The 26,441-nt window shown below is 44.3% G+C and overlaps 1 protein-coding gene across 1 annotated transcript in view; it reads left to right on the top strand.

Annotated features, from left to right (window-relative positions):
• ZGRF1 (zinc finger GRF-type containing 1) overlaps window positions 1–26,441 on the top strand; it is a 554,924-nt gene that overhangs the window by 237,719 nt on the left and 290,764 nt on the right. The window contains exons 13-14 of the mRNA XM_069241594.1: window positions 6,930–7,114; window positions 19,090–19,286. Of these exons, the coding sequence (XP_069097695.1) occupies window positions 6,930–7,114; window positions 19,090–19,286 (382 nt within the window). The remainder of the gene's footprint in view (window positions 1–6,929; window positions 7,115–19,089; window positions 19,287–26,441) is intronic.

Genomic DNA, 26,441 nt, shown 5'->3' with positions numbered 1-26,441 from the left:
CAGTGACCCTATCAACCTCTTTCAGTGAATATCAGGTTAAAGGTTACACTTGGATAGAAATGCATAAGACTTCACTAGCTATGGCTTCACTTCACCACTGAATGGTAATTGAAGCTGAACTGTAGCGATCTTAGATTAGAAGTTGCTTTAGTTTTTTTTCTTCATTTGTCATTTAATGTTTTTCATTCTTCAGGAAGGTGCAATAATATTTCTTTATGAGCCTGTAGGGTTTGTTTAGCTCTAATGTCTGGAGCCTGCGTTTATGAGATTTTAAAAACAGTTGTTATTACCTCCCTGCCCCTTCAAGATAGATTCTCAATCATAAGACTATGAATTTGATTTTAGAGGTAGGATGGGAAAATGAAGTGGCAAAGGGTTCTGAATATTTTTTTAAAAATGATCAGCTATAGGGCTTTGTTTTTTAGTAATAAATACTGCTCTTAAGCCAATTTCCACTACTTTGCTGCATTCTGTTGACATGAACCTACCACAGTGCTGCCTAATGACTCTGAGGCACTGCATTCTGTGGGACTTAAGCTACCAAATTGTGCTGCATCATACGGACACTAGTCCACTGCACTACACTGTAAAATTAAGGACACTATCACACTAGAACCCACTTTTATATACTGCATCCTGTTGGATAACCTGGCACATTGCTTTGCATTCTACTGTCCCTAATCACCACATTGCACCATTGCACTACAATTAAATGTATCCTAGAGAGGCTAAGCTGCTTCATTGTGATGCTTCCAGGGGGACACTAACTCAACACACTACACTCAGGTTTAACAACTACAAATTATCAGAAGGTACTGCACTACAAGTTACTGACACTGAATTCTGCACTCTTCTTTGAGCAGAAGTCCTAGAAACCTATAGTTTGGTGTCATTTACAAATCCAAAAAATCATGACACACACTTTTTCATGTGGCATCCAGCATCAATCTTGATTACTTTTTTGCAATTATTGCAGCCAGTGTCTGCCTCAGGCCATTTGAAAGTTCGGTGAATAGAAAATAGCGAAAAGTGAACGAAAAGACGTTGATACACGTGTTTTTTTTTTCCAAAAGGAAGTAAAGGCTTTTCAGTAGATCAACACACAATCCTTACTCAAAGAAAATTGACTACAATGTTTTTAGTATTAATATTGACAAAACTGCACTTCCCCTTTTGAGTTTATTGATCTATCCATATCTGCTTGCAGTGAAGCAGTCTCTGTGTTTCGGTCATAGGAGAATCTACCTGAATAGGAAGGGTCTGGAAAAGGAAGGTTTTTAGATTTGTCTTGAATGTGATTAGGTTCTTCTCTCTCCTGCTACCATGAGGAGGGAGGAAATTCTAGTTCTGGTTCCCCAGCATTGTATCATCCTGACCTAAAAAGAGGGCTGCTTGATACCTTATGGGTCAGGGGAAACCAGTGTGAGTATCTTAGTATCCTGGCCAACTGGTAAGAAGTGATTTTGTACTGCACGTAGAGAGGTGTCTATCCATGTTGGTGATTGTTAATGAGACAGTAACACCTGAATTATATCCAGTCTTCTATCTGTGACCAGTTCAAGGCTTTCCATGCAATGGACATTGCCCCACCTGGAAGATGCTGTTGCTAGACCACCAGCATTTTGCACCCTCTGAATTTGCAGGGTCTGTGTTTAAATATGCCCATCAAAGTGCCTCACCATTATCTAGTTTGGCACGGACAAATGATCTGATTAGGACACTCGAGCAGGTGGGGGCTACAGATATGTTTTGCTACCGTTCACAGCCTCAGAATATGATGCTGAACACATGGTTAACATGAGCCTCTAAGGAAGAGGTGATATCGAGGAAGACTCCTGATTCCTCACTTTGAACTTGGAGGGGAAAGCAGAGGTAGTCTGGTTAAGCAACGAAGGGAGAAAGAAGAACTGATTAAATTCATGGAAGCTTAAGCATGGCAACCGGAAGCATTAAAATAAATACCCATTTATTTTTTGTAGATCATCCTCTAAAATGGCTACCTGCTGCTGAACTGCCGTACAACAAGATGGGCAGTCGTTCGTAATTATTTGTTCTTAAGTTGTGATGTAGGCCCTCCTCTTCCTAGTTTGCACTTTAGGCTCTTCATTCAGTGGTTTGCTGACCAAGACCCCACAGTGCTCCACCTCCTGGTTTATCCTTTCAATTCAGTTTAACACGGACTATTACTTTGTGGACCTTTATTACTCCTCCTGCTCTATTGCTTCAGAAGATATATTTGGCTGTCCAATCTCAAACGGGGTAGAATGATATGCCTCCTTCTTCAACCTTAGCTTTTATTAGCTTGTTCAGTTCTAAATGTTTTTTAACACAGTCTCTAAGGAGAGGGGAGCAAGACAGCTATGCTGCTGTTTCCACCCGAGGGTCCTAGAATATATGTAGAATATGAAATGCAATCTTGAGAACCATTTTCATTCTCTGTAGAGGACCCTCATCCCTTTACCAATGTAGAGGAAATGTGAGTATTTTGTTTTACCCATGAATTTACTATGTATACGGATTGAGATTCATGTGGAGGATTCACATGACCACCTATTACTTACCACCAGGTGATACTCTTGATTGCAGCACTGCAAATTGGGCAATGATATGCCACCATTATAAGTTGATCTATATAATGTAGGCACCAAGATCCTTGGGGCAGCCACCCCAGAGAGGGGTTCTGAGTCTGCACTCCTAATATACCGCTTGTTAGAAATGGGGTCTATAGTTGACAGTCAGTGTGCACCCTGTCCAAGTAAGGACCCTCACTCCAGTCAGGGTAAGGGAGATATACAGTTCAGATAACCCCTGCTTACCCCTCTTGCTAGCTTGGCACAAGTAGTTAGACTTATCTCAGAGGAAATGTGTAAAGTATTTGCACAAACACACAGTAACACAGTGAAAACACCACAAAAGGACACCACACCTGTTTAGAAAAATAGGCAATATTTATCTAAATCAACCAAGACCACAATGACAAAAATGTATCATACGCAAGAAAATATATCAATTTTTAAAGCAAAAAGTCTTAATCTATAGAAATCAATGGATGCATTGTTTTAGCACAAAGTACCTGGTATGCGATTCTTTCTCCACCGGGTTAGCAATGCGTGGGGTTTCCAGACAAGCATCAGTGTGGTGATAAGGCTTTTGATGCCAAGGGATGATGCATGGAAAATCCAGATGCACAGCAGCAATGAATCCATGCTGAGCTGACGATGTGTCTATTTCACTGGTACTGCATTGATTTTTCAGCCTCGGTGCAGGCGTTGCATCGATTTTTCTGCCTCTCGGCTCTGATGTGTAGATTTTCCCCTTGGGTTCACCAACTTCTTTCAAGGACCCAGGGACTGGGTGCAGCACCACCTGGCAGAGTAGGTGTCTTAGCAAGAGAGCCCAGGTGCTGACAGATGAAGTCTTTGATGGCCCTGAGACTGCAGAACAGGGGGCAATCTCAGTTCAAGCCCTTGGAGAAACGTCACAAGCAGGATTTCAAAAAGCAATGTATAGTGCTTTCCCACTTCAGGCAGAAGCAGCAGGCCAGCACAGCAAAGCAACAGCCAGAGTGACAGGTTCTCCTCAAGTATCAAGCTTTTCTTCTTGGCAGAAGTTACTCTTGATACGGATATAATCTAAAATTGTGGGGTCAGCAGTCCAATATGTTTACTCATTTCTGCCTTTGAAGTAAGCAGCCTTCAAAGCAAAGTCTTTGTAGTGCACAAGACCATGCCTCTTCCCTTTCAAGTGCAGGTGTCTGCTCCTCCCTCCCACACAAGCCCGGGAAGACTCATCAGGGTATGCAGGACAGACCTCAGCTCTTTGTGTTACTGTCTAGAGTGAATTCACAAACAGCCCAACTGTCAGTCTGAACCAGACGTGGAGTCGTTAGCCAAGCAGAGGTACAGAATGGTTAAGCAAGAAAATGCCCATTTTCTAAAAGTTGCATTTTCAAACTTAGAATCTAAAAACCAACTTCACCCAAAAAATGTATTTTGAAATTGTTAGTTTAGAGACCCAAAACTCCATAGCTCTATCTGCTCCCAATGGGAAACTGCACTTAAGAGATATGTAAAGGCACTCCCCGTGTTAACCTGTGGGAGAGAGAGGGCTTGGCAGTATTTTACTATCAGGACATGTAAAACACATTAGTACATGTACTACCTTTAAAATACATTGACCCTGCCCATGAGGCAACCTAGGGCCTACCTTAGGGGTGACTTACATGTGATAAAGGGGAAGGTTTGGGCCTGGCAAATGGGTACACTTTCCAGGGCGAACTGGCAGTTTAAAACTGCACACAGAGACACTGCAGTGGCAGGTCCGAGGCATGTTTACAGAGTTACGCATGTGGGTGTCACTATCAGTCCTGCAGGCCCACTAGAAGCATTTGATTTAAAGACCCTGGCACCTCTATTGCTCTTTACTCCGGACTTACTAGTAAATCAGATATGCCAGTCACGGAAAAGCCAATTACCAATATCATTTAGACAGAGAGCATTTACACTTTAGCACTGATTTGCAGGGGTAAAGAGCCCAGAGTATCAAAACCAGCATACACAAATTACAGCACATGATCCAAAATATGAGCTCAGAAGCAAAAAGTACAGGGAATAGATTGGCCCTCACCAGAATGGACTATAGTAATCTAACCTGATGCTGGACATCTGTTTTACACTTATCAAGTAACTGTACCAAATTGCACTGTGAATTGCTTCAAAGACCCGGGATTTATCATTTAAAACCCTCCACGCTCAACTTACTGCGAAGGTCTTCGTGGGACACATTATTAAATCATGGGTGGGTCAGAAAAGCAGTGAACCTGGACTAATTAATACAAAATCAAAAGTGGAGTCCAGGTTCTTTTAAAAATGTAGACAAATATAGGTATTGAAGGGATCCACAACAGAGAAATGTCATCTACATAGCAGTATCCTATCCTCACTGCTGTCAGCCTACACCCCCTAATCAATGGATTGTGTCTGCACCAAGGTCAAGAGAATCAGGGAAAGAGGGAAGAACTGCCTGATTCCTCTGGAAAGGACCCTATTCACCCTGACAGCCACTATGGGTGATGTGTACAGGAGGGTCACCTAAGAAGGAAAGAGGAACCCAAAAGCCGTTTCCCTCAGGATACACAATATGATGCACCAAACAGTACAGCTTCTCATTACTATAGAGCCATAACAGTAAAAGGCCAGTAAAGGCACTTGCTATAGTCAGCACATATTTAGTAACATAGACCTGCGGACACCAGAATAATAATACCTGTGAGGAGCCATTAGTCTAGTACATTGTCTTGTCCTCCATTTAGGAGGGAGTTGGAACTGTAGAAGGTGCATTTGTCTGTGGGATTTTCAATTTTATGGATCTGCGTAGTTGTGCTTGCCTCTATTCTGCTCAAAGAATCCTCCCAGTTTTTGTCATCCAAGAGTAAGCAAAAGAGCCTGGAGCCCACTGAGCTGGGCATGCCCTTGAATAACTCAAATGGGTGCCCATATTGGCCAAGCGACCCTATTTGCTATCACCTTATAGTAATTATTCTGTCATTTTTAGGCTGTCCTCCTGGAGTCATTGGGGGCACTGCTAGTTCCTTTTTTTTATGGCAGATTTAAGTTTCCTAGCTTTACAGAACCACTGCCCATGTTTATAGGCCTCTAAAGGTACCTAGATTACCATAACAATGTTAATAGCTTCCCATTAACATAAGTGTACCAAACATGAAACATGAGTCTACCAAGCCCCCATTCTCCAAATAAATATTAGTTGGCCATCATCATCATCAAATGATCTAGCTTCGTACTATGTCGCAGCTTCCAAGTGTTGAGCCTGCATATCACAGGACCCACCCTAGGATTCTTGCCTACCATCAATAGACACAGGGAATGATTAGAGGTCTGCCTGGCCCAAAAAAACACAATCTGACTCAGGTCAGTCTTTGATCTAATGGTATGAACAAATCAAATATGGGATACGTGCTTTGGGAGTCCAAGTAGTAGGAGTAATGTATGTCTCTGCCATGCTTTTGATAACGTTATTTGCTTCAGCCAAACGGTGTTGCAGGCATCACCTGTCCTGATAACCCACAGCTGGAAAAGTCAGACTTACTGAGTCCTTCTTGCCTAATATGCATACCATAATCTAAGCATCGACAAAAACGTGAATGATGTTTGGGGATTCAGTCATCAAGGTGTCCAATTCAGATTGCCCTTTGCTCTGAAGCTATGGAGCAGCATAAAGGTAAATCAGAGTAATGCCCCTGGAGTCCCATCTACCATCCAGAGGTACATAAGAAACATTTTGGTCCAACCTGTTCCTAGTTTCCTTGAACGGGAGTTATTTTCTTATAAATACTGCCACTCCATATGTGCAGGCAGCATGTTTTTCACACAAATTGACGCTCATTGCTCAGATGGTGGATTTCCTGAAACAGTGCCAGGCGAGGTTTGTGTCTGTCGAGAAATTGACAAAAAGTAACCCTTTCAATCTTGTCTCTGAAACCTGAGCACCATTGTCACTCTAAAACCGCAATCCGCACTTCCCGCTCTGTCTACTGCTCTATGCTTGAAGTACACCAGCAGGCCTGTATCCAAACCTTGCAGTATGGAGGCAGAGAATGGAACTGAGCTAAATGTAAGTCAGCAAGGGAGGTGTGTGTAGGTGGATGGTTGGCTGGTCCACGCGACGCATACATCTGAACTTTAAAAAGTTTTTTTTTTAATTATTATTATTATTTTCAATTTGGGGTGTGCAAAGGTCTTTCCCAGATCATGGAGAATACTGCACTACTCTGGAGAAGCAGGGCTCTAGAACTTGGATTACCAAAGGGATTGGGAAAATAGTGTTTATTTGTTAGTTGGGCAAACATTACTGTTCACTTGTGTATGCCAGAGAGCTGACCTATGTGTTTTTTTTCCCTCTTTTCTGTCAAGAGCACCTGAATATTTTGCTATTTAACGTGGCCCAGAGATTCCACGCAGCACTCTCGAAAGCTGATATATCCTTTTACACTTCGGCCAGGGAAGGAAAAGGGAATGGAAATGAAAACTTTATTCCATTTTGCCTTCATCACCAACCTGCAAAGCTAATTATGGTTAAAAAAGAAGGTCGGAATAAGGTGAGGTGTTTTTCTTTACAGGATATTGTACAATGGTTCAGTCCTTTGTGTGAGAAATCACTGTCCGTCAAACAACCACATTACGAGAGGAAACCGCATTTGTAATGAAATCGTTATCACGCAGTGCCTTTACCACTCAGCCTTTACCATGCAGGTAAATATTTGTAGATTTACATTGCATGCCTTTACCATTAAGGTAAGTTTTTTTTAATAACATCATTTGTACGTTATGTTAAAAACCATTGTATGTGCAGGTGGTGGTAAAGGAAGGTTCAGGTAATTTTAGGTGTGAGTGGTGGGTAGTGATAAAGAGAGGTAAGGGGTCATTTTTGTATATGGGGTGGGCAGTAGTAAAGGAAGGTAAGGGAATTTAGGGTTTAGGGGAGAACAGTGGTAAAAGGAGGTTAGGATAATCTAAGGGTCTAGGAAAGGGAGTGGTACAAATGTAAGGGTAATTTTAGGGTGTGTGTGTGGGTAGAGGTAAAGGGACGTAAGGGGTCACTTTTGTGTTTAATGGTGGGTAGCCGTAAATTTAAAACATGGAGAGATTTGGATTGGGTATGCTATTTAAAGAAAAAGGGATTAGATAGAGGTAGCGGTAAATTTAGGTTAGAGTAATTTTAGTCTTTTAGAGTTTAGGGGTGGGTAGTAATAAAGGAAGATAAGTGTAACTTTAGGGTTATGGGGTGGGTAGTGATAAATGTAAAATATGATAGGGATTAGAAGGGGTACTCTCCCATCCAAAATAATAACTTATGTTATGCTTACTTTACATATGCTTATCATGTGTGGTAATTGTATGCTTTGTAAAGACACACATTCTAGAGCACGTTGGCTGGCATTTACAGTAGGAGTTACCAGACCACAGTTACCTGTTGTGGCCTGTATCTTTGCCTCCCCACCTCCCCAAAGTCCAGTTTTAGCCCCTATTATGTGGACTAATCTTGCAGTCCAGGGATTAGCTAATCCTTTCTCACAGGTTATCACCTACTTTAAGTCGGCATTAAATTAGAGTGGGTCATGGCCGATCAAAGGACAGGTATGGGTGAGCAACACACTCTAATGTGGTTGAGAGTAGTGTTAGATATTCCCCCGTGTTGTTGCAGGGGTTAGGAAAGTGAATGAGCAGAGCTCTGTTCCCTCTTCCTATCCAGAAATCCAAAAAAACAGGTCACTCAGGACAGTCCAGAAATAATGCTCCGGCTAACTTGTAAGGAGGGTCAAAGAGGCAGTAAATTTAATCAGGAGGCTCACTTTGAATAAGAAGCACCTGGCCTGACAAAATAAGTTTTTGAATAGGATTCATGCATTCTTCTCTTTTTTTTCTAAATGTGGAGTAATGTGCAAGACATTACAAATTATATGATTTGTTGCACATTATAATTAATAAAGAGAGAGCACCCCATAAAACATTCTTACCAATCAATCCCTGCATATCGTTAACAAAATCCTAATAAAATGTAGTTGCAGTGATGTTGACAAGGAGAGAGAATAACTTCTACATTTAAATTATTGGAAAAAATAGGATGTATAACTCACTTTTAGTCCAATGTCTTCAATTTGTGGGGCACACCAACCTGTATCAGGATGTGGCTCTATGCCCAGGAGGAGGGCTGAAGGGTAGAGACTTGCAGTAGTAGCCCCTCCTAGTGAACCAGTTCCACGTATGAGTGAATGATATTGTCTCATACCTGCTTAGCTAGGATGTTTACTGGTGGCCAAGTGATGCCACTCTACTGATAGATGAGGATTTCTTCCCCATCATATGCATGTTTTTTGTGATGTGTTTCTTAATGGATAGAGGGCTATCTGGAAGTCCACTGGTATAGTGTCCTTTGTTCATCATATGAGTCATTACCACTTGTATCTGTCTCTTTCTTGTGAGCTATTTATTGGATCTATCCTTTCAGGAATAGAAAGGAGTGTAATATTCTGGTGGGGCTATTTATTACTTTATTGAAAAAGGGGTGTGATGATGTTCCAAACAAGCAAATAAAGTGTTGAGCTAAGGTTATGGGACACACTAAACGGGCTTTCAGCAGCTGGGCAGATGATGGAACAGAAAAACAGAGCAGTTGTACTGAGTTTTGAGTAAGATCTTCATCAGAAGAAGGAGAACCAAATGTTTTCATATTGAGAAGTTGACCAGTTCCTGACAAATGACTGACATTGTTTTTGTTAAAGGAAATTACCCAGAAGGAAATTAGATTCTTTCAGGACTATGTTGCAATTACATCCTACTCGGAGACCGAGCTTACATCTGAAAGACTAAGCCTACCACAACTCAAAAGCACTGATCGAAGACTTTTGAATCCTGATCTGCATCCAACGAGTAAAGGGACTTAACTGCATTGCTGCACTCCTTTTGGGCCATATTTTGATACACCCAGACTGATGAAACACCACTGCAAACAATTGGAACTCAAATGTAGAATGACCCAGGACAGAAAGGAGCACATTCAAATCCGCCCTGAGACACTAGCACCAAATGATCCAAACCAGCAAACCTGCTGCTCAGGCGGACTGCATCAATGCCAGCACCAACATAACAAAATAAATCTTCACCAGGGTGAAGGATTTCACCCATCAGCTGCCTTCAACTCTGTCACCCCCGCATGACCTCTGAAACAATGTCTCTCAGTACTTCAACAACGAAATCACCGCCAATTACAGCAAATTTATCCTGCAACCAGCCCCAACAGACCTCACTAAATGCCTCCCGATCTTATCCAAAGAACCAATGATAAACATATGGCTCATCATTACCCCAGAGGAAATCATTTCCACCTTGACATCCATCCACTCACGGACCCCCCCCCCCCCCTCCCCCCCCCCATGTCCTCTGCCTCTACCATGCTGTAGGAGGCTGGCCTGGCTTGTAGTGGGTATCAAGGGGTACTTACACTCTGTACCAGGTCGAGTTATCCTTTATTAGTGTGGAAGAGGTGTTTCTAGCAGCTCAGGCTGATAGAAGGTAGCTATAGCAGAGCAGCTTAGGCTGAACTAGGAGACATGCAAAGCTCCTACTATACCACAGGTGTCATATGCACAATATCACAAGAAAACACAATACACAGATATACTAAAAATAAAGGTACTTTATTTTTATGACAATATGCCAAAAGTATCTCAGTGAGTACCCTCAGTATGAGGATGCCAAATATACACAAGATATATGTACACAATACCAAATATATTCAGTAATAGCCAAAGGAAGTAATGCAAGCAATGTAAAGTTACAGTAGATTGCAATAGGAGCACATAGGTATAGGGGCAACACAAACCATGTACTCCAAAAGTGGAATGCGAAACACGACTGGACCCCAAACCTATGTGAGCTTGTAGAGGGTCGCTGGGACTGTAAGAAAACAGTGAAGGTTAGAAAAATAGCCCACCCCAAGACCCTGAAAAGTAGGTGTAAAGTGCACCTATAACCCCCAGAGAGCACAGAAGTCGTGATAGGGGGATTCTGCAAAGAAGACCAACACCAGCAATGCAACAACAGTGGATTTCCGGACCTGAGTACCTGTGAAACACGGGGACCAAGTCCAAGAGTCGCAACAATGTCGAGAGAGGGCAGATGCCCAGGAAATGCCAGCTGAGGGTGCAAAGAAGCTGCCACCGGATGGTAGAAGCTGTGGTTTCTGCAAGAACGAAGAGGACTAGGAACTTCCCCTTTGGAGGGTGGATGTCCCACGTCGTGAAGAAGCTTGCAGAGGTGTTCCCACGCAGAAAGACTGCAAACAAGCCTTGCTAACTGCAAGGGTCGCGGTTAGGGTTTTTGGATGCTGCTGTTGCCCAGGAGGGACCAGGATGTCGCCACTTGGATGAGGAGACAGAGGGGGCGCCCAGCAAGTCAGGGAGCCCTCACACAAGCAGGCAGCACCCGCAGAAGTACCGGAACAGGCACTCGGAAGAGGAGTGAACCGGAGTCCACCCGAAGTCAGAAAAGGGAGTCCCACGACGCCAGAGTACAACTCAGAAGGTTGTGCACTGCAGGTTAGAGTGTCGGGGACCCAGGCTTGGCTGTGCACGAAGGAAATCCTGGAAGAGTGCACAGGAGCCGGAGCAGCTGCAAATCACGCGGTACCCAGCAACGAGTCTAGTGTGGGGAGGCAAGGACTTACCTCCACCAAACTTGGACTGAAGAGTCACTGGACTGTGGGAGTCACTTGGACAGAGTTGTTGAGTTCCAGGGACCACGCTCCTCGTGCTGAGAGGGGACCCAGAGGACCGGTGATGCAGTCTTTTGTTGCCTGCTGTTGCAGGGGGAAGATTCCGTCGACTTATTTCTTCAGAGCTCCTGGTGCAAGAAGGAGGCAGGCTACCCCCAGAGCATGCACCACGAGGAAACAGGCGAGAAAGCCGGCAGGACGAAGCAATACAAGGTTGCAGTAGTCGTCTTGGCTACTTTGTTGCGGTTTTGCAGGCGTCCTGAGCAGTCAGCGGTCGATCCTTTGGCAGAAGGTGAAGAGAGAAGTGCAGAGGAACTCTGGTGAGCTCGTGCATTCGGTATCTGAAGAATTCCCCAAAGCAGAGACCCTAAATAGCCAGAAAAGGAGGTTTGGCTACCTAGGAAGGAGGATAGGCTAGTAACACAGGTAAGAGCCTAACGGAAGGAGTCTCTGACGTCACCTGCTGGCCCTGGGCACTCAGAGCAGTCCAGTGTGCCAGCACACCTCTGAATCCAAGATGGCAGAGGTCTGGGGCACGCTGGAGGAGCTCTGGGCACCTCCCCTGGGAGGTGCAGGTCAGGGGAGTGGTCACTCCCCTTTCCTTTGTCCAGTTTCACGCCAGAGCAGTGCTGGGGATCCCTGAACCGGTGTAGACTGGCTTATGCAGAGATGGGCACCATCTGTGCCCATCAAAGCATTTCCAGATGCTGGGGGAGGCTACTCCTCCCCAGCCCTGACACCTATTTCCAAAGGGAGAGGGTGTAACACCCTCTCTGAGGAAGTCCTTTGTTCTGCCTTCCTGGGCCAGGCCTGGCTGGACCCCAGGAGGGCAGAAACCTGTCTGAGGGGTTGGCAGCAGCAGCAGCTGCACTGAAACCCCGGGAAAGGCAGTTTGGCAGTACCCGGGTTCTGTGCTAGAGACCCGGGGGATCATGTAATTTCCCCCCCCCCAATGCCAGAATTCCATGATCCTAGACATATTACATGGCCATGTTCGGAGTTACCATTGTGACGCTGTACGTAGGTAGAGACCTATGTACAGTGCACGTGTGTAATGGTGTCCCCGCACTCACAAAGTCCGGGGAATTTGCCCTGAACGATGTGGGGGCACCTTGGCTAGTGCCAGGGTGCCCACACACTAAGTAACTTTGCACCCAACCTTCACCAGGTGAAGGTTAGACATATAGGTGAATTATAAGTTAGTTAAGTGCAGTGGTAAATGGCTGTGAAATAATGTGGACGTTATTTCACTCAGGCTGCACTGGCAGGCCTGTGTAAGAATTGTCAGATCTCCCTATGGGTGGCAAAATAAATGCTGCAGCCCATAGGGATCTCCTGGAACCCCACTACCCTGGGTACCTCAGTACCATATACTAGGGAATTATAAGGGTGTTCCAGTATGCCAATGTGAATTGGTGAAATTGGTCACTAGCCTGTTAGTGACAATTTAGAAAGCAGAGAGAGCATAACCACTGAGGTTCTGGTTAGCAGAGCCTCAGTGAGACAGTTAGTCATCACACAGGGAACACATACAGGGCACACTTATGAGCACTGGGGCCCTGGCTGGCAGGGTCCCAGTGACACATATACTAAAACAACATATATACAGTGAAATATGGGGGTAACATGCCATGCAAGATGGTACTTTCCTACACATGCCTACTCCAGAGGACAGCAACCAATCAGCGCAGTGCTCACACCCATTCTGAATGCCTCCAACGCTTCTGCGACCTTCCCATAAACTTGGAAGAAGGAGGCAGGCTACCCCCAGAGCATGCACCACCAGGAAACAGGCGAGAAAGCTGGCAGGATGAAGCGATACAAGGTTGTTTGGCTACCTAGGAAGGAGGATAGGCCAGTAACACAGGTAAGAGCCTATCAGAAGGAGTCTCTGACATCACCTGCTGGCCCTGGCCACTCAGAGCAGTCCAGTGTGCCAGCACACCTCTGAATCCAAGATGGCAGAGGTCTGGGGCACTCTGGAGGAGCTCTGGGCACCTCCCCTGGGAGGTGCAGGTCAGGGGAGTGGTCACTCCCCTTTCCTTTGTCCAGTTTCGCACCAGAGCAGTGCTGGGGGATCCCTGAATCAGTGTACACTGGCTTATGCAGAGATGGGCACCATCTGTGCCCATCAAAGCATTTCCAGAGTCTGGGGGAGGCTACTCCTCCCCAGCCCTGACACCTATTTCCAAAGGGAGAGGGTGTAACACCCTCTCTCTGAGGAAGTCCTTTGTTCTGCCTTCCTGGGCCAGGTCTGGCTGGACCACAGGAGGGCAGAAACCTGTCTGAGGGGTTGGCAGCAGCAGCAGCTGCAGTGAAACCCCGGGAAAGGCAGTTTGGCAGTACCCGGGTTCTGTGCTAGATACCCGGGGGATCATGGAATTGTCCCCCCAATGCCAGAATGGCATTGGGGGGACAATTCCATGATCCTTGACATATTACATGGCCATGTTCAGAGTTACCATTGTGACGCTGTACATAGGTAGAGCCCTATGTACAGTGCACGCGTGTAATGGTGTCCCCGCACTCGCAAAGTCTGGGGAATTTGCCCTGAACGATGTGGGGGCACCTTGGCTAGTGCCAGGGTGCCCACACACTAAGTAACTTTGCACCCAACCTTCACCAGGTGAAGGTTAGACAAATAGGTGACTTATAAGTTACTTAAGTGCAGTGGTAAATGGCTGTGAAATAACGTGGATGTTATTTCACTCAGGCTGCACTGGCAGGCCTTTGTAAGAATTGTCAGATCTCCCTATGGGTGGCAAAAGAAATGCTGCAGCCCATAGGGATCTCCTGGAACCCCAATACCCTGGGTACCTCAGTACCATATACTAGGGAATTATAAGGGTGTTCCAGTATGCCAATGTGAATTGGTGAAATTGGTCACTAGCCTGTTAGTGACAATTTAGAAAGCAGAGAGAGCATAACCACTGAGGTTCTGGTTAGCAGAGCCTCAGTGAGACAGTTAGTCATTACACAGGGAACACATACAGGGCACACTTATGAGCACTGGGGCCCTGGCTGGCAGGGTCCCAGTGACACATACACTAAAACAACATATATACAGTGAAATATGGGGGTAACATGCCATGCAAGATGGTACTTTCCTACACATGCCTACTCCAGAGGACAGCAACCAATCAGCGCAGTGCTCACACCCATTCTGAATGCCTCCAACGCTTCTGCGACCTTCCCATAAACTTGGAAACATGCACCTGTCTTCCCATTGCTGAAAAAAAACCTTCACAGACCCTTCCACGCTCAACAACTACAGACTAATCTCCCTGCTATCATTCATGGCCAAGATGTTAGAGATGGATTTCACCTCACCTAATACCTGAAAGACCTCCTCAACACCAACCACAGCATGAAACAGCCCTCATCTCTGTCACAGAAGGCATTCACATCACTCGACAGAGAAGACACGCCATCCCTCTTCACCTGGACCTCTCTGCAGCAATTGACAAGGTCTCCCACCCCATCCAGCGCCTACACGGCATTGGATCCATGAACACGCACTCCAGTGAATCTGCCCCTTTCTGACTGGAAGGGCCCTGTCAGTCTGTTTGGCACCATACATCTTGGATGCCCTTGACCTCATCTGCAGAACTCTGCCAGGATCATCCCTAAGCCCAGCTCTCCTCAACACATACATGATCACTCTAGCCAGCATAATTTCGCTATCATGACATCAACATTGTCTCCTACTCTGACAACACACAACTCATTCTCTCTCTCATGGACACGATGCTCAGTATCTGGATCAGGTTCAATGCCTGCTTCGTTGAAATAGCCCACTATATAAAAACCAGCTAACAAAAGATTAACACAGAGAAGACCAAAATCTTAATCATCAGGAATAGCACTTCACTTTCATGCTCCACCTGGTAGCCAACAGACCTAGGACTGACATCACCATTCACATCCAGACCTTGTGATCGTCATCAACAGCAAACTCAACATGACTGCTCAAGTCAACCTTGTCACTGCCTCATGCTTCCATACCCTGAAGATGCTCCCGGAAAACTGTCACCCACACCTAGGTCACAAGCAGGCAGGACTACGGGAAAACCTTTTATGCTGGGATCGACAAAAAATCTCACCGGAAGGCTGCAAACCATTTTGAATTCTGCGGCCAGACTTGCTCTCAACTTCCCATACCACTCTCACATCAAACCACATCTTCAGGAGCTCCACTGGCACCCCATACACAAACAAGCACAAATCAGACTCATTACCTGCACTTTCAAGGCACTGCTTAACACTGGTCCAGCACTCCTCAACAATCTACTTTCACTGAACTTCTAAACTTATCCACTCACCTGGACTTATACTTGCACTAATCCCATGTATATGGAAAACCCAGATTCAGCGGTCAAGTTTCTCCTACGTCACCCTTAAAGTACGAAACGACCCCCACTACACTCCTTCCTCCTCACTTCTTGAATTATGCAAGAAGTTGAAGACCTGGCTTTTCAACCAGTTCCACTAGTCCTGAGGTTTGGCTAGATTCTCACCTGCTCAATGCTAGGTTACCCTCCCAGGAGTACGTTACAGATCTGCATAACGTCAAGTTTATAGGGCTTCTATTGCTAACAAAGCAGAGCTATTTATTCAGGTTTCCCAGTGGCCATACTTTTAACTAGAAGTGATATTGACCTCATTCCACTGTCAGCTGACTTACCATACATAGTCTATTTGATATATATTATTATAATTGTTAAAATACTCTTCTTTCCCTAGTATTATTAGCTGAATTTCATCTCGGTCTGCTCTTCTGCTTCTGAAATTTGTACTCCACAGCTGAGAGTTTGTTTTGAAAAGAACCTTTTTCTATTAAATGAGAAGCCCCTTATTCTATTAAATTTAGAGGGGGAGACAGGGACCAGCATCATTACATGTTGGCTGGTGGGACACATTGTGGGGAGTCCAAATGTGGCACTCGAACCTCGCTCTTTAGATTTCAGAGCTGTTTCTAGATAACCACAGGGTGAAACTCTGCTCCGCATTGTATACGTTCACTAAGTACTACTGCTTAGTTCCTAATTATGGGGCAGAGGCTATTTAGATGTACCTGTGTCCGGAACATTTTCAGGCACAATTTAATAGCTTCTGTGAACCTTCAAAATTATGTTTTTAATATTTAGTGCTTTTAGGCATGATGAAGAAACTGATATATAGAAATATCAATTAGGGTAATAAGATACCCGTGAATACCGGATCCCCTTTTCAGATTCTTCAAGCCCACCACATCACCTCACGCTTTCTTTGGAATGTTCCTTTTACAAGTGTAGGCACACAGCATGAAAGAAACACCATGAGCAGATGCAGAGCGACTGTAGTGCACTTCAGTGGTGTCACTTCCACAGTGGCGTGTCTTGAAATCTGTGTGCACCCTGGTGCGGCTTGCAAAGCTATCCGAGCCCCAGCACCGATGCTGGGGATATTTCAAAGATCTAGAATCTACAAATAACATCTATATCTTTCATAACAAAGTCCCTTAAGTTAACTATTTTATTTTTTATCGAAATTAAGGCCCTCATTTCAACATTGCCGCCCGCTTAGTTGAAACCGCCGGGCGGCCGTCAATGCGGCCGCACTCCAGCGGGGTCTATTTTGAAATCTGGTTTACGCCCGCCGGCCCAGCGGGGATCTCGGCTGCAACACGGGAGCTGGCTCCAAATGGAGCCGGCGGTGTTGCGACTGTTCGACGGGTGCAGTTGCACCCGTCGCGCTTTTTGCTCCATGGGGCCGTGGCAGGGGGCCCCTTTCCGCCAGCCTTTTCATGGCGGTTCATACCGCCATGAAAAGGCTGGCGGGAGGGGGTCTCGTAAATCCCTGGGCAGCGCTGCATGCAGCGGTGCCCTGGGGGATTACAACTGCCGGGACAAAAGTGTTGGGAAACTGCCGGTCCCGGCAGTGCGACCGCAGCGCTTCCGCCGCGGTCGTAATGCCCAATTTGTACTGCCAGCCTGTTGGCGGTACAAACTCCAAAACAGCCCTGGCGTTCTTTGACCGCCATGGTTGTAATGAGGGCCTAAGTGTCTTCTTTTGACCCTGTTGTATGCATCTTTGTGCCTGATAATAGTGGTTAGAAGTAGCTCTTATCACAACACTTGATTCTGATGGAAAGGTCGTCGAGGATTGTGCTTTGTCTGTTTGCAAAACATTTTATGGTATTTATAATGTACATAGTTATTCTACTGATTTTCCTAGACTTCTAGATGGAAACGTATATTCAATGTTAATCTAAAGGAAGTTGAAAAGAATCTCAGGTGATCAAACATTTTTATTTATACCCACCTAATTTCTCTGCACAATTTGACATGATTTACACCTCTCTTGTTTTTTTTTTCAATATTAGCCTTATACAAGTGTAGCTCTCTGGACCTTTTTAGTCAGGCATGTTTTGGAGAATGCATTTGGGCAAACCCTACTTAAACATTTTTATTCTTCTTTCTCGGTCACGGGTGAAGGTAATTTGTAGGTTCAAAATAAATCAGCATTCCTATTTTGTCATTGTGCACATACACAATCACATTGTTTTGCATGATGTCTCCTATAAAGTTGCCTGTTTCGAAATAACCGAAGAATCTGTGTCTGTTTAGCTATTACTTTGTTAGAAGTGCAGTGTTCATAAAAGCATTATTATGATTACATTATAGCCTTGACAAAGTCCACCCAGCGAGAACGTGCTGGCTTCTTTATGTATGAATGTTTTTATGTACCTGGGTGTACTGAATTTTTAAACTTCGAAGGAATACTGACAACCACAGACTTTTGTGTTGAATGAATTTATAATTGTATATGCTCTTGTGTGCTCCAATATCTTGTGCTTCTGTTATCAATGATTTGCGACTGCAATTTTGGTTGTAAACGATTGAAAAGTTACTGACTCTTCCAAGGAGATGGTAACCGATTTTTAAATAGGACAGGGTCCTCTTCTGAATGTGGGTCTGTGAGGCCACTGCCAGCTGTCAAACAACTTATCCAAAAAATAACTTTTTTCTTTGAGAAAAACAGGCTGCAATCAGAGAAAATAGTTTATTGAAATGTGATCACAGACTTGGTGGTCTGTGGACCTCAACAGGCCACCATCTCTGTGATGGCAACCGATCTAATTGATTCGAAATTTGCAACCTACCTCATTAACATTCATGAAGTATGACTGATTGCAACTGACTCCTAATGGAGATTTTGCGAACCAACGTAATAAAACATAGGTCAATCGCAAAATCTAATTGAATTTGCCTAAAGTTGGTGCCCAATTTTGCAACCACTTTGTGCAAATCCAATGTTAGTACATTTAGCCCTTAGTTTCTAATTACTCTGTGTGGCAACTCAAGTGTTAAAGCAATCACTAACCATGCAGTGAATTTATTGTGCCAAGCATGTGAATTTATGGGACATAACACAGAAGAACCTTTGTTAGAGGTCATTAACAGTTTGCTGCACTTAGGTTGGGAAGTGCGTACACAGTTTCATTGATAGCAAACTATCTATTTAGTTGAGAAGCAAGAACAAATTAATGCTCTAAACCTGCTGTAAAAAGTTGATAAATATTAGGAGAGGTACCAGAAACGCCTAGTTTATTTCATGTCTTTGAACTGTTCTATTTCTGACCAGGTTGCTCATACTGTATTTTAATCGTAGACATTTCATTTTTTATATTATAAGATAAATATTTGAAAGCCCTTTGCTGAAATGCTTTGTGGTGATGACAATTTTATGCAAAGTACCATTGGTAGCATATCATCTAATAGACCTTCTCTCATAACTTTTCTGGTTTTCTCTTTCTAGGGTCGATTTTTCTTTACCTGTGATGCCCCCAAAGGAAATCAGTGCAATTTCTTTAAATGGCTTGATGAGGTAAAATCTTCAAATGCCATGGCTGGAGAGCCCAAGAACAAGGTGGTACTTTGTGACATCAAAAGTGTTGGTTCTTACATCAGGTGCCAGAGAATACTTCTGCATGAGGAATGCCAGCTCTTGGTGCGGTATGTTGAAGCATTACTCTATAATCTCGATTGCAGTGTTTATTGATTAGAATGTGTATGAAAGAAATGCAGATTCCCCTTTTTAAATCAGGCTAAGCAATATTAATTGTGTAACATACTGCCAGATCATGGCGCTAGTGTGATGAACCATCGGGGTGAGGCGAAGAGGGAAGAGGACAAGAATGCTGACCGCGCAAGTGTAGAATGCTGATTGAGTGATTGTGTGTGGAATGTTGGCTTGAGGGTTCAAAGGATATTGAAGGCTTGTGGGGGAAGCGGTACATGGGAAAAGAAGCTCCGGATACCGTGTGTTTGTAAAAAAGCATGTATTTTATTTGTACCCTTTTCTACAAAAGTTGAGTTGAAAATTAATGTTTCATCTTCTTGCCTATGGTACTTGCTCACTCTGCATAGTAGAAATGTCCTGGTCAATCATAAAACATTAACATGTCTATGTATGAAAAAATGTTAAGTAACTAGCTTAAATTTGTCTTCTTTTCACTAATAATAATTGAGCTTTTCTCTCGCTTTGTTGATGAATCTATCCCACTGGAGCTTCTTTTCCTATATACCACTGTAATATAGTTTAGGCTGTAGAGGTTTTTACAGGCTTACCCATTTAGATGTACGGCATTTGGGGAAAGGTCTGCTCTCATTTTGTGTTCCCGTTTCTTGATCCAATGAACGTCTACCACCTACCATTCTCATGTGCTGCATCTTTTTTTCATCCATCTCGCAAAAAACACCCAAAATCATAGCTTAACCTGGATGAAAAAATATTTACAGAGATCCTGGCACTGCAAGGTGACCAAAACTTTCCCCACATTAGTATGTGTTGACCTGGCATGATATACTTAGGGTAGATTGACATGTAACAATATCCATAAGGTTGTAAGTTGGTCCATCAAGCCAAAATAAACTAAAAGAAATCCAGGCAAATGGTTTCTCTCTTAACACTGAAAGCATGTTGGACTGAGATTTGATTGTGCTCACTCTTCACAGATTTGGCTTTTATGTGAACATAACATGATGGCAATCCAGGCCGTCGGGTTACTATTAATATTATGAAGGATATGAGTCTGGTATGGTCCCTGCCCCTCTCACGTTTGTGTTAATAATGTAACTGTTTGCCTAATGGTTGAGAGAAAAAAAGAGGCTGAGAATGTTACCTTAGTCAACAAGGGATACAACATTACTCTGTAGATGATACACTAATTGTGATCAAAACCCAGGGACTTGGGTTTTGATAACACTAGAAAATTTTAATAAAGATTAAATTTTAAAAGTCAATTTTGAAAAAGTGGAGGGCCTCTTTACTTCTGAATCGATTCAAATTTAATGAAAGTAAGTTGGATTTACCCTTTTTGCTAGACCTAGACTCTTATAGTCTACCTTTCTATCCAAGTCCCCTGTCTGTTGAGTAGATTATATTTGATTACTATGATAATCTTCTAGACCTTGCAGCGTACCCCATATATGAAATCTTGCAGAATGAAAGGCATGGAGCATTAAGATGATGTTGCGTTCAAACATGTATATTACAAAATATTGAATTTTGTAAGAAAGTAATTTATATGCATTTGTTAGAGCGTTTCCCATAAGTTAAAAAAATAAGGAGTGTTCGCATCGCAGACAAGAAGTAGGTTATGGGTTAAAAAAGAGCAAAGATTACCACATATTGGGGTGTATATTAATACATATGCCTTTTCTTTGGGTCAAGGATTTAGCAAAGGCTATCTCTACAAAGGACACCCCTCTAGTATAGTTATATATCTCAGCAATTGGCCAAAACTTAAATCGCCTAAAGTTCACAATTTTCTCCTTGGAATATCTGGTCAGTTATTAAAAACTGATCAAGCAGAAGCAGTGATAGGTTTCAAAATAGACAACTTATATTGAGCACAATGAACTTTAGTTCCTGTAAAACTGAGCATGGTTTGAAGGATGTTCGGCGATGTGCAGCATCCACTTTTAGTCAACATCAGTGGACATACAGCTGTTCCAGAACAGTTGTTGTGAGTGGGAGGATGCAGACATATATGTGTCTCTAATTTAAGTCAGATGTTTTTCCATAAGGATTGGGATAACAACCTACCTTGCATGACCTTCTGAATAACAGAGTTATGGATAAAGGTTTAACTAAATAAGTGTTGATAAGTCTGTGCATAGGATGCAAGTGAATAAAATCTTGCTTACATGTGCTCATATTAGCAAGAATGAGAACAGTACCTGGAAACTTGCTGGAGAGGGTGGAGAATCCGTGGAATTATCAAAGAATATACATGTGTAATGGTTGTGGCCAATTCTAAGTATTAGCCTTCAGTGCTGGAACCCTTCAGAACAATTACTCTGATAAGAATTCAGTGGGGCTGGCTTGTAAAGATTCTATTTTTATGAGTTTTATTCTGAAGTGAATAGATTAAATATGCTGGTCGAAGCACACATGTTGATTGCAAACAACATGAAAAAGCACCACAATAAACTTCACTCTGGTGGCAAAGAATGTGGCACCTGAGAAAGATAAGCAGGCCGTTGCAAACTTTCTTAATGTGCCATCTCTCTTTATTTTATGTAGGATGAAAGTGACATTTTTACGGTCCTCGTTACTCCCTAAATTTTCATTGTGGTGAAAAATCTAGAGGGATCTCCTTTTATTCTCCCACGATGATAGATTTCCCAACTGTAATTGACAAGAGTAAGTCCTCTTCTAGGCCTTTTTCATGTTGCATTCAAGCCGTGTCGATGTAAATAAGATCTATCATCATTTTTTCACTGAGGAGGGAAAAACGTATACTTGGGTGACATCAAGATAATTTGATCATTTTCTTTGTTGCCTGAAGTTGATGTTTTATCTTTACAGGAGTTGTGGATAGTCCTAAATCATTACTTACTGTCTGAGACAGTTGGCTGGGACTTCCAATCAGGATACACATGAGAGAATGTTGATAGAAATGAATGCAAATAATGCATGTCTTGTGCAGATAGTTAACATGCATGTGTTTATTAAATAACATCAGATCATTAAGAAAACTTGAAGAATTACATTTTCCATTTTGCAGCACTGTGAGAGATGTATTCAGTTAATTATTGAGGAGCAAAAGTGTATGCATCTGCTGCTTCATTTAATGACTTATTGCTTAATCAAAGCACTAGAAGAGATGTGCACCTTATGGTTGATTGCAAAATGTCACTGTGGATGCAGCAACACTGATCTCCTGTTTTCTGAAGTGGAAATTGTTAGAAATTTCAAGTTGAATGGTGAATTATGTACACTAATGGCTGAAAGGAGCAGTATTGTTATCACAGTATTAACATTTGTCAATGATTTAATGCATGCTTTGGGCCAAATTGTTCTGATGCACCTTTCAGGGCTTAGAGTGAGGTGGCTGTGTGGCCTGACCATAGGAAAGGGAGGGCTGAGCTGATATCTTAACAAGCAAAATTACACCTAACTAATGTGTTTGGTTATGGACCTTTTACTTTAAATGCAAAGTATCCATATGATAGAGTAGGAATTTCTGGCTAGCAAAAGATTACTCACCTTTTGAATATTCTCCAGACATCAGACTGGATCTGGAAACATTTCAACAGTACTCCTGTGCACCAGTAGGTGATGCTGTGCAGCTTTGCACTGACACTGTTCCACTCTGTAAATTACATTGGGGGGAGCCTACATAGGCACCAGTCCCATGCGCTGTCAGTTCCTTTCCTTCTGTGCCACCAGATGTGGATCCAGAGCTACCTCTCATGTCTTTTGAGATCCTTTTCTCATCCAAAAACCTGTTTTACAGTGTGGAAGGGACAAGTTACTTCTGAAAATGACAGGTTTTAACACCTGTAAGGACTGTGGCAAACAAATGCCTGTGGCAGATCCTCGCCAAATTTGCCTGTGTTCGTTCCACAACTCTGAGGCCTGCAGTAACTGCATGCCGATGAAATTGAAGGCCATACAAGAAAGACCACAAAGCAAAACTCTACATCGCCAAAGCACTGTAAGAGAGTCATCAACTAGACTGCTCCAAGTCGAAAGTTCAGTCCCTTTTGATATCCAGAATTTGCCACAGTCGTTCCATGGGTCAGTCTTCCTTGCCATCCAAATCTTCATGTAAGTCAAAGTAAAGACACAAAAAAATCCAAGCGGGGCTCAGTCCCTTCCCCAGAGAAGGCGCAGGGACAGCATTATATGTCTCGATCTCGCTCCCAGAGGTCGTTCAGTATTGGAACTGGTCTGCAACTTGTTCCAGCACAGCTAGAATTTACGGGGCAGTCCGCCATTCCTAAGCAGATGGAAGACTTCTGCGCAGCCATGCTCTGACTCTTCAGATCTTTGCTGACTACCTCTGGCATGCCTGTGCATCTCATGTCGCTGAGAGGTTCTCACCCTGGGTTTCCGCCGGTGGGTTCACCCTCGGCGCCAAGTGGACTCTCCAAGCTCATAACGAGGCCATTGCCAGCTCCTTTCTCATCTCCACCTCTTGCGCCGTGTTCCATGTTGGTCTCTGGGCATCACTGCCAATGCCGACTCCATCGAGGCTGGAGTATGAGGTCCCACTTTTCCTTTCTGCCATTGACTTGGTGCTGTTTGGACCTTGATTGAAGTTGTGCACTGAGTCTCCATTGCCTCCACTTGATCTGGATCCACTACGACAAATACGCACCTTGCATTCCTTGATCAGCATGGATCTGGATAACAATTGCAGTGCGGGTGATGAGATTGACCAACCTGCATACGTTGATCACCACCTTACCACAAGGAGAATTGGTATAATCGCTTGCTGGATGCTGGTGGCCTTGATACCTCCCCGGAGTCCTGTCGTCTCTCACCCCCTGGCCCAGCCCCTTGGGAGGGTGTTTCCTATGCCATGGTTATGCATATGGCGACCAAAGTCCTGGAACTCAAGCTCCCCACCTTGGAGATGAAGACCAATATACTTGCTTGGGTTCTTCTTCCGGGGCGGACATCTACTGAGCCCATCTTACCATTTACATAGGCCCTTGCAGATATTTTGTTGGGGGCATGGGCCATACCTTGCTCTGCATCCCCCCCGTTTAACTGCTAAATTTCACAACCCCATCACCCTGCCCCTGGCGACCCTGCATTTTTATCTCAGCACCCCTCACCTAAAGCTTGACGGATCAGGCATCTGATAGGAAGAGTAATCCAAAAACATTTCTGACAACTCCCCCAGATAGTCAAAACGGTTGGAGACGTTTGGAAAGAGCCTTTTCTCACCCACTAGCTTGGAGCTCAAGTCAGTGAATGCCAGTTGCTTGCTGGTGCGCTATTCTCAAGCCCTTTGGAACTCTGTGGCTCCAATCCTCCCAGGTGTCCTTGATGATCTCTGACTGGTCCCTGCTCAGGCCATGCAGAACTGTTATGAAGCAGCCAAATTCACAATTCGTTGTGGCTTGCACATCACCGATTCCATCAGGTGAACAATTGGCACCAGTGCTGCCACTCACTGCCACACTTGGCTGCAGTCTAGCATTTTTTCTGGCGAGACCCACTTGTCCCTCATGTACATCCCGCTCTATGGGACTCGCCTGTTCGGGGACAAGGCAGGCTGCGATGTCGAGTGGTTAATGGGGAGCAGGGCTACGGCCTCTCCCTGGTCTTACCTGCCTACCTTACCTGCGGCATCAGGCTTAATGTTTCTTCCTTCTCTTCAGTAGACGTACCCCATACCGTCAGCCAATCCAAACCTAGCATAGCACCTGCCCCCACCTGCCAGGCCTCTTTAGCATGTCCTTGATGGAGCACAGCCACCTGGTAGGAGGCAGGATCGGTCAATTCTTGCTGAGTTGGCAGACCATAACATCAGACAGGTGGGTCCTACAAATTGTGCATAATTGCTATGCCCTACCTTTCCTGTCTGCATCTTCTAACACCCCCACCCTGTGACTGACAGAGGGCTATCTTTTTCTTTTTGCAGCTGAAAGTGCGAGCAGTTTAGGCCAAAGGAGCTATTGATAGGTTGCTCAATAGCAGAGGTAACTGCTATTTCCCCTACTTCCTAGTTCTAAAGAACGACTGAGGCCTTTGTCCAATTTTAGATCTCTCAATGCCTTCCTCCAGAGGGAAAAATTCAAAATGCTCACACTGACCCAGGACTTGTCAACCCTTTAAACTTGAGACAGGAGGGTGGCGTATAACCTGCCAAATGCTTATCTCCATATCCCCTTTCTGCTGGCCCATTTGTGCAACATGCGGTTTGTGGTGAGACAGGAGCATTTTCAGTTTACTGTGTTCCTTTTTGGTCTCACCAGTGCTCCTCAGGTGTTCATGGGAGTGCCAGTCTTCCGCTACTCTGGCAACTGACTGTGAAGTCAGACAGTTATCATCCTCCTTGGGGTTCACCATCAACGTGCCAAAGTCACAACTCACTCCTTCCCAGGAGCTCCCATTCATTGGAGCCATTCTCACCACAGTTTAGTTTCATGCTTTCCTCTGGAAAAGAGTCCAGGGCATTCAAACTGTGATCCCGATCTTTAGGCCTCTGTCCTGGATTTTAATGAGGTCCACTCTGAGACTGCTGGGATTAATGACCTCCTGCATTCGGCTGGTGAAACATGCCAGGTGGCGCATGGGAGAGAACATCTGAGTCTCAGTGGGCCCAACAGCAAAGGGACCTCCCTAACCACGTTCAGATCGCAAAGGAGTCTAAAAAAGATATCTAGTGGTGGTTACTGGACAGAGATAGGGTCAGCAGCAGACCACTTTCTCTTCCTCACCCAGAGCTGACAGTGGTGACTGATGCATTGCTTCTGGGTTTGGATGGCCATCTCGGAAACATGAAGATCAGAAGCCTATGGTGTCCGGCAGAGTCTCGGCTCCATATCAACTTTCTGGAGCTGAGAGCCGGCCCCTTGGCATTGAAAGCCTTCCATCCATCCACAAGGGGAGACTGGTACAAGTGCTTATGGACAACACCACCATATGATGGTGCAACAAACAGGGTGTGGTGGGGTTGAGGAACCTGTGCCAGGAGGCCTTGCGCCTCTAGAATTGGCTGGACCTCCACAGCATCTTCCTGGTTGTGAACCTCCTGACAGGGTAATTGAGAGCAGACAAGCTCAACCATCAGTGCCTAGCGAATCGAGAGTGGCAGTTACATCCAGAAGGTCTCCTCCTCAAATGGGGAGACCCTTGGCTCA

The sequence above is a fragment of the Pleurodeles waltl genome, chromosome 1_2, assembly GCF_031143425.1.
Source record: "Pleurodeles waltl isolate 20211129_DDA chromosome 1_2, aPleWal1.hap1.20221129, whole genome shotgun sequence".
NCBI classification, from domain to species: domain Eukaryota; kingdom Metazoa; phylum Chordata; class Amphibia; order Caudata; family Salamandridae; genus Pleurodeles; species Pleurodeles waltl.
This window is presented reverse-complemented; position numbering and strand designations above follow the sequence as displayed.